Raw genomic sequence first — 12,882 nt, 5'->3', positions numbered from 1 at the left:
TCGAGCCTCAAGCACTTCGTCTGGGAATAAGGTCAAGGCTTGGCAATAATCCAATTATCTCGTCATCCTTACTTAGTTGCTGTCTCCAAGCTACCCCTCTTACCGGAATCACACCCAGACGTTGAATATCCGACGTTCCCACAGTCATCAGAATGAGCACGGCCGAACCATCCTACTTATATAAACTTATCCCATCCACCGCCCCTGTGCGGGAGCCCCTTCCGGATCATCTCCCAGTCAGTGAGATCGATCTGAAGTCCGGGTTTGTGCACCTTTCAACAGCGCTTCAAGTGCCAAACACTCTAAAAATATTCTTCAAAGATGAACCTCTCGTTTATGTTTTGAGGATCCCGTACAGCCGGGTAGCACGGGATATCCGTTTTGAAGACCCTGAAGGTCGTGTTTGTGGCCCACGGCCAGAAGAGGGTTTATTCCCTGTAAGCCTGGGAAAATGCAGCTCCCACTACATCCAGAACTAACATGGCCTAGCATCTCTACAATGGTCTCAAGCTGGGTAAGGATGAAGTGGAAAGCATGAGCGTATGGACAAACGAGGAAGGATGGGACAAGCCGCTTGCTGCGGCAAAGCCGTGGCTCAGGTACTGAGAGAATGGCCTTGTTTCTGCTTGCATGCCATGGAGGTCATTGCAGTGGCCATGGTCTCCTTTGTATTGTTGCTTCAGCTCATCTAACATTTAGCATCCTCAATGTTTCGGTTTAAGTGGACCAATATGAAATGGAAATATATCCATGTTATGGCAAGCTCCCGTGTACCTCACTTAGTATTTCTTCTGGGGCCTTACAGTGAGACACTCATGTCGCACTACGCACGTTGTTCACACTACACTTAAATTTATGTATTATCACCACACGGCGGGTGTAAGCTTTCGAATCCTATCTCCTGCCTCGAGACAGCGACGAAAGATAGTTCGTCTCCAGGCATGTCTTACCCCATTTAACTTTATGGTATGAGGATAAATGTTTGTTCTATACATACTTGGTAAGCTGACCATAATACCGCTATAAAATCTATCCAAGTTCCAACATACAGGTTCCTGACACCTGCCAGGCCGGCAGAATATCGAGTTCATGAAGGTTTTTAGTGCTGACCGCCCCAAATCTTCAGCGGGGTTCGACCGGCTGATTCGTCATCAAGCTCACCTCCTTCACCGCCTTGAAAAATTTTGTCTACTGGCCAATGAGACAGGTCAATTCGACCCGCAACACTGCTTTCGGCATGGTTGATTTCCAGTAGCCTGTGCGGCAACGGAGTTTATAGGCAGTTTTTCTGCTCGAAATTTTTCTTCTCTTTTTCTTTCTTCTTTCTTTTCTTTGGGAAAGGAAGACCTTCTCCATCAACAGAACGTTTCTATCGTCGATCTGTTGATTAATATCTCCATCTTTTTTTATCCATCTACGTGTTTTGATAGAGACCGTAGATTTCCCTCTTTCCAAAAATGCCTATTGCCAACGGTGACTCACTGGGACGGGCCATGCCAGCCGAGTTCCAGGACTACACAAAGGCCCTGGAGGTCCTGGAAAACGACTACAGCGCCCGCGATGGTCTTGATGTCGATACGCTCCTTGATTCCGACAAGCACGGTGCCTTGACCTACAATGACTTCCTTGTTCTGCCGGGATATATCGGTAAGCCTCGCGCTGGTCCCTAAATCACGATCAGTGACTGAACTCCATGGCAAGGCTTTCCTGCTTCCGATGTCTCTTTGGACACCCCCGTCACCAAGCGTGTCACATTGAAGGCTCCCCTTCTGTCGTCACCCATGGACACTGTCACCGAGCACAACATGGCCATTCACATGGCTCTTTTGGGTGGCTTGGGTGTCATCCACCACAACTGCGCTCCGGAAGACCAGGCCGAGATGGTCCGGAAGGTCAAGCGTTACGAGAACGGCTTTATCTTGGATCCAGTCGTCCTTTCTCCCAAGACTACTGTCGGAGAAGCAAAGGACCTGAAGGCCAAGTGGGGTTTCGGCGGTTTCCCAGTTACTGGTAAGTTCCATTTGCTTCCAATTTTCCTTCTTTCATGATGATTTCCATCTATTTTCTATATAACTTTCGTTCCACCGAAGCGACGAGAGTTGCAATGTAGAGAAGCAGATTTTTATCTGACTCTTAAACTTGATCACATTCCAAGTTTGCATAGCATCAAGCAATATAATATGCTAACGAGTCTTTACTCGCAGAAAATGGAACTCTCCGCTCGAAACTCGTGGGTATTGTCACTACTCGTGACATTCAATTCCACCCCAACCTCGATGACTCCGTCACTGCCGTCATGTCCACCGACCTCGTCACAGCCCCTGCTGGTACCACCTTGGCTGAGGCCAACGATGTTCTCCGTAGCTCTAAGAAGGGAAAGCTTCCGATTGTCGATGAGGGCGGCAACCTCGTTTCCCTTCTCTCCCGGAGCGACTTGATGAAGAACCTCCATTACCCCAATGCTTCTAAGCTGCCTGCCTCCAAGCAGCTGATCTGCTCTGCCTCTATCGGAACACGCGAGGAGGACAAGAACAGACTGAAGCTCCTTGTCGAAGCTGGCCTTGACATTATTATCCTTGATAGCAGTCAAGGTAACAGCAAGTTCCAGATTGAGATGATCAAGTTCGTCAAGCAGACCTACCCTGAAATCGATGTCATCGGCGGAAACGTCGTGACTCGGGACCAAGCCGCCGCTTTGATCGCTGCTGGTGTCGATGGCCTGAGAATTGGCATGGGCAGCGGCAGTGCTTGTATCACACAGGAGGTCATGGCTGTCGGTCGTCCCCAGGCCCTCGCTGTCCGCCGCGTGTCCCACTTTGCCGCCCGCTTCGGTGTTCCCTGTATCGCCGACGGTGGTATCGAGAACGTCGGCCACATCGTCAAGGGTCTCGCCATGGGTGCCTCGACCGTCATGATGGGTGGTCTTCTCGCTGGTACCACCGAGTCTCCCGGTGAATACTTCGTCAGCAACGAGGGTCAGCTTGTCAAGGCCTACCGTGGCATGGGCAGTATCGCCGCCATGGAGGACAAGAAGGCTGCTGGTACCAAGACGGACAGCAAAGCCAGCAACGCCGGAACTGCCCGGTACTTCTCCGAGAAGGCTGGTGTCCTCGTTGCGCAGGGTGTCGCTGGTTCGGTCCTCGACCGTGGCTCCGTCACCAAGTTCATTCCCTACCTCGTTGCTGGTGTCCAGCACTCTTTGCAGGAGATTGGTGTCAAGAGCGTCAACGAGCTTCACGAAGGTGTGGACAAGGGCACCGTCCGGTTTGAGGTCCGCAGCGCTAGTGCCATGGCCGAGGGTAACATCCACGGTCTGCACAGCTACGACAAGAAGCTCTACTCATAAGCGGTAAAAGCTTAGGTAGATGGCCATCTTCTGTTTCTTGTTGATGCTTTCCCATGATCCTTTCTTGGTATTCTTATCACTCGACGACGTTATGTTATTCGCATGAACTCGAAAAAAAAGTATGACATGTGGTTTAGGAGTTAGACAGGGATAAACAAATGATTATTCTTCGACTTGATTCTCGTTTCCTAAAAGGTTTCGTAGATTTCTAGTACAGATCCTTGCTACATCATCTACCCCCATTTCCCAACTACCTCCCTCACAGGTACCTAATTGTACCACATTATCTACCCAACAACTCCCACAACCAAACCCCCCTCCCCCCTCCCCTTCCTCGCACGATCACACTTCTCCACCAACCCACCCTCAAAAGCCCACCACCAGCGCTCAAACACCACCTGCCCGATCTCCCAAGATCCGGGCTCAAACACATCTGCGCCGTGAATCCGAATCCCCTCGCCGCCGTCGTCTTCCATGTCATACGCCAGCCGGACCATCCCGATGGGGTCCTGCGCGGATTTCGGACGCAGGGCCGGAGGGAGATTGAATATTTGGATTAGTTTGTCGCGCGTGCTGGGCCAGGGGAGGATGTCGAGCATGGGATGGTGCGGGAGGATGAGTTGGGTGCGGGTTGGCCGGAGGTGTGGTGGGATGGTGTCTTGGGGGGTGGGGTTTGGTGTTGATGAGGATGGTAGGCTAGATGATGTGGGAGAGGATGAGGAAGAAGAGGATGAGGATGTTAGAGAGGGTGGTGATGAGTGCTGTTGGTCTTTCTCTGCTGGGCCTTGATAGAAGGGACTAACCGCTGTAAGGTCCCAGAGGATGTGGGCGACGTTGAGGCGGAGGGCAACTTTCATTGCAGCGTTCAGTAGCTTAAGAGAGGGGATTTCTATGGTGTGGTCATCTGGAAAGGTAAAGGTAGATGATTCAGATATCTGGAGTTGGTCTGAGAGGTTGTGTGCATTGTCGGGATCGTAGAGGTTAGCGTCGGGCCAATTGAAGAGCTGGTTTCCGTCAGGGTCGAATCCTCTTGGAGGATGGGACATCGGAACTTGGGATGTGAAAGGATCATCATCCATTGAAATTCCCTGCATGGGGAAGGCTTGCGAAGGATCCTGCGTCGATAAGAGTGAAAGGAACCCCGGCGATGGTGCCATATCAGGCGCGGCGAGACCGAGATGAGAGACGTCCAGAGAATCCTGAATGGCAGAGTCCTCCACACTTTGGTCCAGCAGTGGCTGAGACAAATCAAAACCATTGAAAGACGTTTTTTCTACGCCGTTTGGAAGAGGAGGCAGCAGGTCTGGGGATTCGGATTCTGTCAGGACCGTTTGGTGATCTATCGCCTCCACAGCTCCCTCTCCCTGTTTCTCTACCTGCGCCTGGAGGGTCTGCAGGCGATCTCTCTTTCGCTTTCCTGTAGTGCCTTAGTTTTAAGTGACAATACCGGAGAAGGCTGTGAAACGTACGATATCTCCTCTGCGCTAGCACATTCAGCACTCTCTTTCTCTCCGCCGCATCGTCCGTTATGTCAGGGACAGCCAAGTCCCGGCTTCCCCGCTTTGGTGGCATTACGCTGAAATCAATGTATTGGAATTAGAATCACCTGCAGGTTATGCTGGTATATTGTAAGTGAGAGATGAAATTGACGTCGTCGTTGATGGTTGAACGATGGGGTTGGCGCTAGCGAGGGAACATAACGTTATGCTTGCAGCCGAGGCGGATACGAGACCCTCTTATATGCAGTTGCTGGTGTCATTCTGGAGCGCGCAAATTATGGTGACAATTTTCCGAATACGAGATGTGGCTTTCTGGCTTCATGCAAGCTCAGTCCTGCTGTAATGTTTCCTGAGTGGTTGAAGTTAAGCCAGAGTTATCCCGTTATACCAGTCTCGTTATGCAGCACTCAATAGGGCCCCAATCGCAACATATAAATCTCCAACATCAGAAGTCATTGTGACAGACAAGAAATCACACAGCCCAGATCTCAGTGTCCTTCAATAACCATCTGCCTCGTTATCAATAATTTTCAATCCAAGTTCCTCTCCAAAGCCCTAACCAGCCCATCACCATGTCTACACCAAACCCAACAAACTACTCAGTCCACTCCATCGTCGCCGCATACGGGGTCGGCCTGATTCCCCACGGCTATTATTTTGTAAAAATGATGGCCAACGCAAATGGCATGGCTAGCAACATCCTGTGCGTATTCATTCTCCCACCTACACCGGCCTAGGTAGCTACTGAGCTAACACCAATACCCCCTTGACGTATTTAGACCCCGTGAAAACCTGTCCAATCTCAAAGGCAAAGTCACAGACAAGGTATGGACGCAGCTCGCCAAAGCCCGGGGCGCACATCTAAACGCCATGGAGAATATTCCTCTTTTCGCTGTTGCTATGGTACGAAACGACCATCTTCCCCGGGGGGGACTATTATTTACTAACTGATTTTCTTCCTGTCTGTCCTATAGCTAGCGGGGAATGTTGCCAAGCTTCCCACAAAAGAACTCAATGTCCTCTCGCTGGAGTACATAGGTGTACGGCTTTTGTACATGGCGACGTATATGGGGGCGCGGTCGGAGGCGATCAGTTATGTGCGGACGGGGTTGTGGGCGTGGAGTGTTTCGATTCCGATTTTGGCGCTTCTTAAGGCAGGGAATGTTCTCAGTCAGGTTGATTAAATATGTACTACTGTTTTTACCAGTAGCAATAGGCAAGGAAATATCTAGGAGCGTAGAAAGTTGCTAGCTACTAAGTTTAATGAAAGGCCGGCGTGTTTGAATAAATATAAAGTTATCTTGGGAGTGACGATCAGCCAATTCATTATTTATGGAAGCAGAGTAAGGTTGACTGAAGGTGATAAATGACGTTGAACCACGTATATATATATCTTCCATGACATCCTCCATTTCACAAGCAATCCAACCCATATATCCCAAGACACATTCCACCGACAACAGGCCTTATGATGCAGTGTAGAGTAATACATCAGCAGTCATCCATACGTTGGGTGGTTTGGAATGGAAGTTACATGACTCACGTTCTTGGGGGAAAAGGAAAAAGTGTCCCAGGCCCAACCCTGCCGCCCTACCGAGGCCGTGGGAGTGTCGAATGAGAAAAGCTAGAAGTAATGTTAGGTGTCTCCGACAGGGACTAGCTCCCATGTCCGGAGACCAGGCGAGATGTTATAGTCGAGTGTTGTTGTGTTTATCCCAGGCCCGACCCAGCCACCCTACCAGGGCCATGAGATATCCTTCCAACCTACTATCCATCCAACCTATAAACTCGACCCCACCTCACTCCAGTATATAACTCAGGAACCACAGACATCAGGGATGTAAACAGCACTGTTTACCATCAATACCAGAGGCATTCAGAGACAGGCAAGAAAGAAAGACCACCTACCGGCAACTCAAAGTGTGAAGCTGGATCGTATGAAAGGCGGGGCCAAATCCTCCAACTAGGAGAGTTTAAGTAGACACTGACGCTGAAAAGTTAGCAGAGGCAGTGAACTGAAGTCCAGGAACACCTACTGTCTCTTGAACATCGTCCAGGGATGAAGGTTTGGTATAGTCGCACAATCAAGCACCACCAGAACGCAGTGATGTTCCGAAACTGAAGACAAATACCTGAGAAAGTAAAACACTTAGCAGTTCCAGGATGGTCGTGAAGCCAACGAGCAGTCTCTGGAATGCCTTGAGCAACAACACCGGAAGGCGAGGAAGGGCAGTGAGTTGGAGAAGGAAAGAAAAAGAGAAGGAATGAAGGGGGTACAGAGGGGATTAAATAGACGAGCTGGCAGGGAAAACTTTCTGTTGACTCACCGTGGTGGCCAGTTCTTTTTGTGCAAAATAACTTCATCATGATCCCGGAGGACAGTTCCGGTTGGACGTGGCGCGAGCATCGAGCCGCAATTGAAGTTTACAATAACTGGAGAAGTAACTCAGGCTGTTACTGAGTTAGTTATTTTAGGCCAGGTTCTATCCAATTGTGGAGGATCAGGCTTGCCAGCTGTGAATGTACAAGCTTGCCAGCTGTGAATATCAGTCACATTCAAGAAACCCCATAGGCTGCAACCAAGTCGACAGTGACCGAGGCTTCCAGACCTCAACTGATGTGAAGGAACTGTGAATTTATTCTGCGAGTACGGTATCAATACGTCAGGAATCGCTGCTGGCTGTTTGGGGTGCTCTTGCCTCACGATTGCCTGGTACGCCTTTCTCTCGACGTCTGGTTGGCGTTCCTACTTATTATAACTTTATCATCTACTTCGTCTTCACGCGTCTCGAATCACAACCCACGGCGCACTTTCCCGGAAGACAAAAAAAGGCGCGCTAATCCAGAAATAAATCCCCGACGAATAAGGAGCTGCCTCTCTACAAAGCTCAGTCATAGTGTGCTGTGGTACGCCGAGGGCCCGAATGAACTTAGGGCTGGCCTGAGGTGGGGATCAATGGAAAAACAACTGAGCCACCACCCAAATCAAAGCTTATTCCGACGGAGACCACGCCAGCTTCAGAACGTAGGATCTCTCTGATCTTGGCCTCAAGTCCATATTCAACATTTGTTGTGTAGGCGTGATGTCTCCATCGGTTAAACGCGGGGTCGCCCGACCGAGGTTCAACTTCCGCTTCGGTAGCCAAGATCAACCAGTTACCTCTAACACTCGCGGCGATCGAGATCAATGGTTCATGTCTGTTGCTGTGCTCTCATTGACTGCTACGTACCTGGTTCCCTGCTGAAGCGCCTCGGCTGCATCTGTCACGGCAAGGCGGACATGAACCCTGTCCCCCATGTGTCGCACTCTCCACGCTCCGCCCGGCTAATCCACCACCACCTGGAGCTTGTCCGAGGCTACGCAGGCCTGCGATCATCTACAACTAAACCGCGACCGATTTTGCCTTCTTGCTGGAAGATTGTCGCTGGACCCTACTTTTCTAGATCGAGTTCTTCTGTCTCTCAATCCCAGTTTCGCTCGACCCGAAATATGTCCTCCAGGCAGAAGAAGCCGCCGGCTGCTCCCAGGCCCAGCTCTAGGTGAGTTGCCGTGTTGCCCTTTGGCGCGAAACCAAAACCCTCTCCTATGGTTATTACAATATTAACTAACACTGCTCAGCGTGGTTTTGATATCGCCAACGAACGAGATTCTCCTCCTTCATCGCGTCAAGACATCTACATCGTTCGCATCTGCCCACGTCTTTCCTGGAGGGAACCTCTCACTCCAGGACGGGCGGTGCCCACCACCTGAGGATGTGAAGAGGCATGAAGATGCGCCTTGGTACCGAAATGCTGCTATCCGCGAGCTGTTCGAGGAGAGTGGCATTCTTCTCGCCAAGGACCAAAGCTCTGGTAGAATGCTCGCCGTCCGAGAAGAGGAACGCGACAAGGGCCGTCGGGATATTCACCAGAAGAAGACGACGTTTTCAGAATGGCTACAGAAGCAAAATACTGCGGCTGTACCAGATATAGGTTAGATGATTTTGTCTACCTTTCTCGTTGTCATGCCTACTAATGTGGAAAACAAAAGACAATTTGATTCCTTTCACACGATGGGTCACTCCGCCAAATGTTCCAAAGCGCTACACCACGCAGATGTATCTCTATTTTTTACCCCTGTCTCTTGAGTCAGACAAATCACTATTGAGTGAGATCCCTGCAGAGGGTGAACGCGAAGAGATCCAAACTCCAACGAGTGACGGAGGAGTTGAAATCGCTGAAGCCCAATTCTTACCTGCATCGGAATGGCTTCGCCAAGCAGCGCAAGGTGAAATCATTCTGTTTCCACCACAGTTTGTCCTATTAAGTCTAGCATCGCAATTCCTGGATAGGGAACCTCGGACTGCCTCCGCAGAGGAGCTGCAGCAGAGGCGCGCTCAACTGATAGAGTTTGCCCATTCCAGCAGTCCGCCGTGGACAGAGAAATGTATCTCTCCGAAAGTTGGTAAATTCACAGAGGATGGACGTTCGATAATGAAATTAGATCATCCCGGCCCGGAGCTACAGGGAACAGAACGTCGGGGGGAGTCTGATCGGGTGGTATTCGTACGATTCAAGGATGGCAGTGTTCGCGAGCTTAGTATGGCCTGGACAAAGGACATCTTTCCCGGGAATAAGAGCAACATCTAATGAGCCTATACACACATACACTGTCTATATACTGCTATATAATACGAGTTACCTTCAACTTGAAGGCTTGGTATTCTATACGTAGTCTTAGTCGACACCCTAAATATGAGGCAGACAATATCAGCCACAGTAAGCCCATCCAGCCACAATCCATCCCGTCACCGCCACAATATGGGTCCCACTAGCCCTCGACAAAAATCACATGACCCACACAACCGGCTGCCCGAATTCACGGTAAGCCAAAAGTTCGACACGACCGTTCAGTCCAACCCGCAGCGCACCTCCGTCTATCACCGTTCGTCGTCGACCTCAGACAACACAACCGCCAAAATGGAGAACGAGAAGGGAGAAATCGTCGATCTGTACGTACACCTTTTCCCACAATTCCTTGATCTTGTCGGATTTTCAGCGCAGCACTGGGACCTGGGGACCAAGCGAGGATAGTGGTGGGATATTCGATGGGCGTTTGGACTCCCGAATGCATGAATGAATTCAGGCTCCGCGCAGCATTTTAGTCCGACTGTCTGTCCTTGCATTGTCTCGCTGGTCATTGGAGGGGAAAAAAATGCAGAGCGAAAACGAGCAGGCGCAAGAAACGAAATATCCTAGCATCAATCCGCTAACATTCTCTTCTTTTTCTTTCCAGCTACGTCCCCCGCAAGTGCAGCGCCACCAACCGCATCATCAAGGCCAACGACCACGCCTCCGTCCAGATCTCCATCGGCAAGGTTGACGAGAACGGCCGCTACACCGGCGAGAACCAGACCTATGCTCTGTGCGGCTTCATCCGTGCCCGCGGCGAGAGTGACGACTCCTTCAACCGCCTTACCCAGCGCGATGGATACATCCGGAACGTGTGGACTGCCAGCCGTCAGCGGTAAATTATTTACCGTTTGATAATGGAAAAAGGCCGGTGTTGGGGACTGGTGAGTCTTTTCCGACGCCGAACACAGAATGAAGAAAAGTTGAACACGAGACTAATGTTTTTCTTCTTCTTCTTTGGTTTAGGAATGAGATGAGATGGTGATCATGATATATCCTGTATTGTGGTCCTACGCCTGATACGATGTTCAGTTTAAAGAATTAAAATTTGATCTTCAGAATCAATCAATTCAAATCCATTTCATTCCCATCCTTTTATTTTCTATCTACTATATCATTATCCATGTTCCCCTTCTCTCTACCCACTTTAACTCGTCTTGCTAGCTTTTGGTCATTTGGTTCGCATTTGATGGGTTATAAGGGTTCCTTCTACTGCAACTCGGCACTCGATACCTCCTCACACAGGGACCGGATTGCATGTTCTTGTAACATACATCTGCTCCTCTCCATGAGCGAGGAGGTAGAATCGTAATATTCTTCATATACTTGCCGAAGATTACAATTTACCGCCTACTGAAGAGCCACTTCTGCAGAGACGTGCGCTGGGGCACAGATACGGGTGGAACATTCTCTTTCTCTAGAATATAGGTCGATCTTGGCTATTGGGCCACCGGTCTTCGTGGTCGAATACCTATAGTTGAGAGGCAGTATGTACCTAGTAGGTAGTGAACGGAACGCCCTGCTTATTTTATTACTCTGCTGGTTTGGGTTGAAAGTTCATGGACTGGAAAGGGTATATCATGCTGTAATTCTTTTTCGAGCGTCTCTTCTATGTTCAATCATGATAGGAATCGCCAACTGCGTAACACATCTTTTTTCTCGTTTCTGACTCATTTATTCCTTTTCTAATCTTACCGCCGGATTTGTTTCGATGAAGTTGAGGTCGACCTTGTGGCCGAGCAGTTCTCGGATATTGCTCACAGCGTACCTGAAGGGGAGGGTCCTATGTTAGATATAATCATTCCGGTGTTACATATGTCAGGAGTACTCACTTGATCATGGTTGGTCTCTCAAGACTGAGACCCCATCCGTAAACTCTCATATCCTTGGGAAGGCCCATAGGCTCCAACATCTCCGGCCGGAACATACCGCTGTTTCCGATTTCCACCCACTTGCCTAGACCATCGTGGTAACCGAAGATCTCCATACTGGGCTCGGTGTAAGGGTTGTAGGCAGGCTTGAAGCGGAGCTGGTGGATGCCCATCTTGGCGAAGAAGACTTCCATGAAGCCAATGAGACCTCCGAGGGTCAGGCCGAAGTCAGCAATGACACCTTCAATCTGGTGGAACTCGGCCAAGTGTGTCGCGTCAACCGCCTCGTTACGGAAGACACGGTCAATACTGAAATATCTGGCTGGTCGCGGGTTGGCGGCGAGCTTGTGGAGCATGTATGTCGAGACGGAGGTGGTGTGTGTGCGAAGAACCAGCCGCAATGACTCTTCCGCACTCCATGGGTAGCGGTAACCGATCGACCCGTACTTGCCTTCCTCGTGTACCTGCCGCACATTCTCCCAGTATTCCTTGTAGTCAAGTTTCTTCTCCGTTCCGGAGGGTTTGAACACGCTCTTAGGACGGTGGGGATCAAATTCAGGGTCTGCGCGGGGAGGGTCGGCCGTGACGGGGTCGGAGATGTAAAAGGTGTCTTGAAGATCACGAGCGGGGTGTTGTTGGGGCACATATAGGGCGTCAAAGTTCCAGAAGCCGGTCTCCACGAAACGGTTGGTCGGCATTTCCTCGAAACCCATCTCAAAGAAGATGTTTCGGAACTCCTGTCGGACTTTGTTGAGGGGGTGGAAGGCACCCGAGGGGTGAGGCGCACCCTTGGCCTTGAAGTTGTAAGGTTTGAAATGGGCAGTCTTCCATGACCCATTCTGGAGCATCTCAACCGTCAAGTCTGTCTCCTCCTTGACCAATTCCTTGGCATACTTCGGGCCCTTTGAGATCTTATAGGTAATAACCTTCTGAACAGTGACAAGCTTCCGCTTTCTCAGTTCCGCTAGAAGTTTGCCGTCCGATAAGGCCCCGGTCTCCTTGATTTTTAATAGGTTGGCTTGAGTGTCGTCGACAATGGTTTCGGCTGTCGCACGGAAGACATCATTGTCCTTCTTGATCCAGCCCTTCTTGAAAGCATTTCCCTGTCCAACTTGAGCGTTTTCTTTCCCGACAATTCCAGGCAAATCTTTGATCTTCAGCCCATCCATGGCAGCAAGCACTGCCTGGAAAACTTTAGCTTCGTGACTGCCATTGGCGACGATGTCCTCTCCTTCCTTCGTCAGAGCAATAGCCTCACCATTAATTGCTTCATATTCGACCATAAGCCGTGAAGCGAGCCGATCAAGCGCACTTTTGACTTGAAGTGAGGGGGTGGAGGGGAAGGCTTTGCTGGAGAGAATCGGCTCCTCGGAGGTGGACAAGGCCTCCAGGACGGGGTTCGTTAAGTCGGACGCCATGGTTGCAATTGTAGGCCACGGCACATAGACCGGCGTGAGGAGGAAGAGGGCAGACGGTGTTGGCGGACTCGATCAGG

General features: G+C 50.3%; 7 protein-coding genes across 7 annotated transcripts; 5 read left to right on the top strand and 2 right to left on the bottom strand.

Moving 5' to 3' along the window:
- Positions 1-152: 152 nt before the first annotated feature.
- Positions 153-606, top strand: APUU_40575A (DUF952 domain-containing protein; the record flags this gene model as incomplete). Its single annotated transcript, XM_041703661.1, has 2 exons — positions 153-437; positions 490-606. The coding sequence occupies 2 exons, from the start codon at positions 153-155 to the stop codon at positions 604-606; spliced, it is 402 nt and encodes a 133-aa protein (XP_041556325.1).
- Positions 607-1,457: 851 nt separating this feature from the next.
- APUU_40574A (putative IMP dehydrogenase) lies at positions 1,458-3,346 on the top strand (the record flags this gene model as incomplete). Its single annotated transcript, XM_041703660.1, has 3 exons — positions 1,458-1,647; positions 1,702-2,010; positions 2,205-3,346. 3 exons carry the CDS (start codon positions 1,458-1,460, stop codon positions 3,344-3,346), a joined length of 1,641 nt encoding a protein of 546 aa, XP_041556324.1.
- A 287-nt stretch (positions 3,347-3,633) lies between these two features.
- Positions 3,634-4,918, bottom strand: APUU_40573S (uncharacterized protein; the record flags this gene model as incomplete). The annotated part of the gene is made up of 2 exons (XM_041703659.1): positions 3,634-4,763; positions 4,816-4,918. The coding sequence occupies 2 exons, from the start codon at positions 4,916-4,918 to the stop codon at positions 3,634-3,636; spliced, it is 1,233 nt and encodes a 410-aa protein (XP_041556323.1).
- Positions 4,919-5,417: 499 nt separating this feature from the next.
- APUU_40572A (MAPEG family protein) lies at positions 5,418-6,029 on the top strand (the record flags this gene model as incomplete). Its single annotated transcript, XM_041703658.1, has 3 exons — positions 5,418-5,548; positions 5,625-5,748; positions 5,820-6,029. The coding sequence occupies 3 exons, from the start codon at positions 5,418-5,420 to the stop codon at positions 6,027-6,029; spliced, it is 465 nt and encodes a 154-aa protein (XP_041556322.1).
- A 2,003-nt stretch (positions 6,030-8,032) lies between these two features.
- Positions 8,033-9,474, top strand: APUU_40571A (NUDIX hydrolase; the record flags this gene model as incomplete). The annotated part of the gene is made up of 3 exons (XM_041703657.1): positions 8,033-8,385; positions 8,465-8,817; positions 8,876-9,474. 3 exons carry the CDS (start codon positions 8,033-8,035, stop codon positions 9,472-9,474), a joined length of 1,305 nt encoding a protein of 434 aa, XP_041556321.1.
- A 171-nt stretch (positions 9,475-9,645) lies between these two features.
- rps21 (40S ribosomal eS21 domain-containing protein) lies at positions 9,646-10,355 on the top strand (the record flags this gene model as incomplete). The annotated part of the gene is made up of 2 exons (XM_041703656.1): positions 9,646-9,836; positions 10,121-10,355. 2 exons carry the CDS (start codon positions 9,646-9,648, stop codon positions 10,353-10,355), a joined length of 426 nt encoding a protein of 141 aa, XP_041556320.1.
- An 835-nt stretch (positions 10,356-11,190) lies between these two features.
- Positions 11,191-12,805, bottom strand: FRS2 (phenylalanine--tRNA ligase subunit alpha; the record flags this gene model as incomplete). The annotated part of the gene is made up of 2 exons (XM_041703655.1): positions 11,191-11,284; positions 11,349-12,805. 2 exons carry the CDS (start codon positions 12,803-12,805, stop codon positions 11,191-11,193), a joined length of 1,551 nt encoding a protein of 516 aa, XP_041556319.1.
- Positions 12,806-12,882: the final 77 nt, after the last annotated feature.

Source organism: Aspergillus puulaauensis, chromosome 4 (genome assembly GCF_016861865.1).
Source record: "Aspergillus puulaauensis MK2 DNA, chromosome 4, nearly complete sequence".
In the NCBI taxonomy this organism is placed as follows: domain Eukaryota; kingdom Fungi; phylum Ascomycota; class Eurotiomycetes; order Eurotiales; family Aspergillaceae; genus Aspergillus; species Aspergillus puulaauensis.
Note: the sequence above shows the minus strand (reverse complement) of the source record. Positions and strands in the feature narration are given on the sequence as shown.